At 35.5% G+C, this 5,384-nt stretch overlaps 1 protein-coding gene across 1 annotated transcript; it reads left to right on the forward strand.

The window, feature by feature from the left end:
• Positions 1-2,813: 2,813 nt before the first annotated feature.
• On the forward strand, positions 2,814-3,867 carry LOC130798553 (protein MAINTENANCE OF MERISTEMS-like). Its single transcript, XM_057661627.1, has 3 exons — positions 2,814-3,197; positions 3,380-3,553; positions 3,796-3,867. Exons 1-3 carry the CDS (start codon positions 2,814-2,816, stop codon positions 3,865-3,867), a joined length of 630 nt encoding a protein of 209 aa, XP_057517610.1.
• The last annotated feature ends 1,517 nt before the right edge of the window (positions 3,868-5,384 follow it).

Raw genomic sequence — 5,384 nt, forward strand, 5'->3', positions numbered from 1 at the left:
GGTGGTTTAACTTAACGAATGAACTATGTAATGTGATATGGATTCGTTGAACATGAATAAAATTGTGTTGAATTTTCGAGAGCATTTTCCCTAATTGAATATGATTGTCTGTTTGTTTTTGATTAAATTCATACTGCATTCTTGGCAGAATGATTCATTGCCGAAAACATTTTCTACATTAAATTCATGAACAAAAAACCTCAATATGAAAATCATGGCAAATAACAAGTACATTTGACATATTCATAGAATTTGATATTATATGACCATTATAAATGACATACATTTTAAAATCAACAAGAACTAAAAATTTTATAATAAAAACGTACCTTAATAAGTTGTAGATCAATAAGAAATAGTAAATTTCAAGTTTAAGAACCTACATTTATGTGAAAGTTCATGAACAATTTGTGAACCCTAATTTTCGAAAATGAAAAAAAACACAAAAAATAGTACCTTAAGTAAACGTAGGAAGATGACAGAACTAATTAGTGGTACAAACTTGGAATTTGATGAGATTAATTGAAGGATTGAAGTTGATTTTAATGGAGGAAAGAAGAGGGAGATCTCGTAGGTTACAAACTTAAAATGAGAAAGTAAACTGAAATGAGGAAGAAGTCACAACTTTATTCTAACCGACAATGTCTTTTAAATTTAACGTAGCACTAATGGAAGGGAGAAAAATCTGACATGGGTATACAAAATTTTTTTCTACAAATAAAATTCAAAATCCTAAAATGCCATCCTTTTCATTTTAACGCCACTCCTGCCTTAATGAATTTATGAATTTGCCCCTGGACTTAAAATTTCTTATATATACTCCAACCTCACTAAATAAAACCATTATCACTCTTAAAACATTAAATTACAACATAAATTTCGTGGAATTAAAGCTAAGAAATTCAAACCACAAACAAACAATCGAGCTAATTTTCATTCGAATATAATTAAATTTAATTTTTAAGAAAAAAAAAGTGACTCGACCGCGGGTCAGTCGCACAAATCCGGCGACTCGGCCGTGGCTCAGTCGCACGTTCCGAGTCGCGAGCGACTCACCCAATTTTTAATTTTTTTAATTTTTTTAAAAATTATTATTATTATTATTATTATTATTATTATTATTATTATTATTATTATTATTATTATTGTTTTAAATTTATTTTTTTAAATATTATTATTATTATTATTATTATTATTATTATTATTATTTTGATTATTATTATTATTTTGATTATTATTATTATTATTATTATTATTATTATTATTATTATTATTATTATTATTATTATTATTATTATTATTATTATTATTTTTATTTTTATTTTTATCATTATTATTATTATTATTATTATTATTATTATTATTATTATTATTTTTATTTTTATTAACTTTTTATTTTTCTTTTAAATACTATTTTTATTATTTTTGTTGGTGATGTTGTTGTTATTATTGTTATTGTTAGTAAATTTTTTTAAATTGTTATTTAAATATTATTATTATTATTATTATTATTATTATTATTATTATTATTATTATTATTATTATGATTATTGCTAATTTAGAAAATTAATTACAATAATAATAATAATAATAATAATAATAATAATAATAATAATAATAATAATAATAATAATAATAATAATAATAATAATAATAATAATAGTAATAATAATAATAATAATAATAATATTTTGTTAAATTATATTTGTTGATTATGATTAGTTAAATATTGTTGTTGTTAAATTATATTTGTTGATAATGAGTAGTTTAATATGTTAATTAATTATTGTGTTTTGTTCATGAGGTTAATTTAACGTAACGTTTGATTATTTTTATGTATTAATAATAATTAATTAAATTATCAAAATTGTAGTAAATAGTTGGTAATCAAGGGAAAGGAAAGGGTTTTTTTTAGACACTTGTTGAGCGGTAATAATTCAAGGCCTACCCTACTCAGAAGGGACCCTCATGAGAGGGAGGTTACGGGTTCTGCTAGGAGGGCTATGTAGGATGAGGCTGCTAGGCATAGTGAGACCCAATGGTCGAGTACGCTGCACCAAGTGCGCACTAGTGTCCAGAGTAGTTAGCGGGTTTCTAGTGATGATAATGATGATGAGTACTAAGCCGCAGTTGGTCGCCCAATGGATTGGACTGTTGTCCGTAGGCTCGACGGTAAATTCACACGTGCCAGCCCTAGTTCTGCAGACGCATCTGAGCACGCCGGACATAGTCGCATTGATAATGAGCCGCCACGGGGGAGCAGGCGCTCACATTCAGCTGGAACGGACTGACTGATCACATCACCCCAGCCCGGGGGGCCCACTGATACGCGGCTGATACCCAGCTATGGCGGGCACATAGCTAAAGTTATTTTTGACGGCTCTGAGCGTACGCCTCCGTTTCTAAAGTGCCGTAGTAGAAAGAAGTCGTTGGAGGCAATCATCGGACTACGGGATATGACTGATGCACTTTACGATGTTCTACCTGCCACTCCCCTCGGCCGGCTACCGTACATTATGCACCAGCATATTGACTGTCCTTTGATATCGACCTTCATGGAGAAGTGACAGCCGGATACGAACACCTTCCACATGCCCTGGGGGGAGATGACGATTATGTTGCACGACGTGCAACGCATATTGGGCATTGGTATTGAAGGTTCACTATCGGCTGAACCTGTTGAGGGGGAGTGGAAGCTCACTATTACTAGTCTGTTTGGGGAGCCCATGTCCGAGCTACGACAGAAAGGAATATTCACCAGCGGTTGCATCAACGTTGGTGAAGTTATACACTTGTGCCATCGGTCCTAGGCTATGGAGATCCAATCGACAACCTATTACATGGCTATTGTCAGCTCTACACTGCTGGCGGATGAGACCAAAACCGGCATGCGACCTCACCCGATACTAACCGTGAACGTCGATCAAGATGAGAACGTTTGGGGTGCGGTGACGCTGGTGTACATGTATCGGCAACTGGGAATGACGTCTAGGGTTGGTTGCAAGACCATTGCTGGTTGCCGCACATTGCTTCAGACATGGATTTACGAGTATTTTCCGGCTTTCCACCCTCATCCTCGTCAAGCAGATGTGCCTAATAACACTAGGGCGGAGATGTGGTCCACGCCCAAGCCAGGTCGTTTGATCAACAGGCCGAGGGACTGCAGGAGTATATTGGACTCCATGACGGATGCTCAGGTATTGTACATTACATCACACTTTGTTATTCATGTTATTTTAATTTTAGTTTATTTTTGTATGTAAATTTTGCTTGTATGCAGGTGGAATGGACTCCGTACATGACTTCTCCAAGGGCATTGCTAAATGAGCACCCACGCACCGCCTACATCGGCGGTAACACTTGCTTTGATTTCGTCTAGGTGTATTTGTCGGAGAGGAAAGTGCAACAGCTGGGCTATGTGCAGGCTATTCCCCCCGCTCCTATCAGACCAACCCAGGCTCTACGACCGGCACATGGTACCTATTCCGTGACCTTTGCTTCTCCGCTTATTTACACGGAGGCATGGAGTAGGTTCTCTATTGTGGCCGCCTTGGTGATCAGGCACTTCGTCGGGCATCTGTTCCATCAGAGGCTGATCCTAGTTACGTTGACTGGTTCAAAGTGTCCTCCCACCCATACATCCTCCCCGGTGAAGGACCGAACGTAGTTTTTAGTCCAGCTGAAAGCAGAGTGGAATACGTTAGTTTTTTAATTTATTTGTTTTCTATTATGTGTTTGTGTTATTTAGATGTTTAATATCTTGTTCACACCATTTTTCTTTTTTTTTTTTTATAGTTTCTAAATGAATGGTCGAGTCGAGTCGCTCCATTGATGAGACTGCCTCCTGTTCCGAAAATGAGCCCCTGAGAAAGACAGGCTTTAGATGTGTACGTTGATGATGTTAGAGATTTATTTGTCGAATGACAAGCTTTTAAGGGGCATGGCCCTTCATAGACTGTCTGGTTTTGTAATTGAAAACTAATTTACATCAATGCTTTTATTTATTTACTTCAATGCTATTTACATTATAGTTAAATTGATTTACATCAATGCTTTTATTAATTTACTTCAATTCTATACATATTGAATTTCATCCACGTATTGAATCCCATCTACATATATAGTTAAACTAAATATTGATGTACACAATAGTAACACTATGGAATATCTACAAATTGAGTCCCATCTACATATATAGTTAAACTAAATATTGATGTACACAATAGTTACACTATGAACTATCTAAATTTACAGCATCTTCAGTGGTGTTATTATGTTGTGGTGGTCGTGGCTCATATAGTCTATTCCAAAGCAAAATCCTGCTACTAAAATGCGTTTCTATATGTCTGGAAGCATTGTCAACTGCTTCTCTCCATGAATGCTGGACTGGTGGTTGCGGAGATGAATCATCATTTATTAATAGTTGAACAAAATGATTTCTATTCACCCAACATGTATGTATAACTTGATTTACACTATGCACATCCACTGCTTTCCTTAACGGAAGAACCAAATAGTTGTAGATCAGATTACCATCAGCAGAACCGTAATAAGCAATGCCAATGTTAAGAAATGTTGCTGCAGAGTATAATGCCATCGTTGCTTCCATCCAGTGAATATAAGGAGCATGTCCATTGCCTAGTGAACCAATTCTGAATATAGCGTTGTCTAACGCCTGCTCTGATAGATACACACGTAGGTATTCCTCTCTGTTCATTTTCATTTCCATGGACATTGCACGTCTTAAAAGAGGCCATGCCTCCTTGCCTCCTAATTCGGTGACGACAATAACTCTAAAACCATAGATACCATCACCTATAACATCAATCCAATCAAACAAGTAAGGAGGGAGAATGTGCGGGATGTGATTGGGCTATGAAAACAGTGAAAAATCACGACCTACTGGATCATCTGCAATTATTAAAAATAAGGTTAGTAAGATTAAGCTGTAACAAACTAATTTAAATAACGGAAATGAAAGTCATTTACCGGATAAGTTAAAACTAAACTTAATTCCAACTGAGGGTTGTGTTTCCCAACCACTAGATCTGCCGGGAATGAAGATCTAGATCCTCGACCATGAGAAGATGATCTACTATATTCAAATGAGCTTTTATTTTTTCTAAGGGTTTTGCTTGTGGTTGGTCTTCCCTTTCTAGGTAGACTTGCGTAAGGCTCAGGTATATCGGCTCCATCAAGGTGTAATTCATCTTCAAGTACCTGGGACAATCGTCGTACAACTGTGGGATCAGCTTTTAAGACTTTATCGACCAACGATTGAAAGCACTCTTTGTTGTCGGCGTTTGCGTGCCGTACTTCTTCATTTGTGTCATCTCTTACCTCTGTGTACGTCAAGGTACTCTAGAATGGATGAATGTCATCCA

This window comes from Amaranthus tricolor, chromosome 1, assembly GCF_026212465.1.
Source record: "Amaranthus tricolor cultivar Red isolate AtriRed21 chromosome 1, ASM2621246v1, whole genome shotgun sequence".
In the NCBI taxonomy this organism is placed as follows: Eukaryota; Viridiplantae; Streptophyta; class Magnoliopsida; order Caryophyllales; family Amaranthaceae; genus Amaranthus; species Amaranthus tricolor.

Bases quoted from the DNA above. Each gene is read 5' to 3' on its own strand.
- LOC130798553 (XM_057661627.1), top strand. From the start codon at position 2,814: ATGGAGATCCAATCGACAACCTATTACATGGCTATTGTCAGCTCTACA. The intron at 3,198-3,379 runs GTATTGTACATT...GATTTCGTCTAG, and splicing joins ACTCCATGACGGATGCTCAG to GTGTATTTGTCGGAGAGGAA. The intron at 3,554-3,795 runs GTGATCAGGCAC...TTTTTTTTATAG, and splicing joins TCTCTATTGTGGCCGCCTTG to TTTCTAAATGAATGGTCGAG.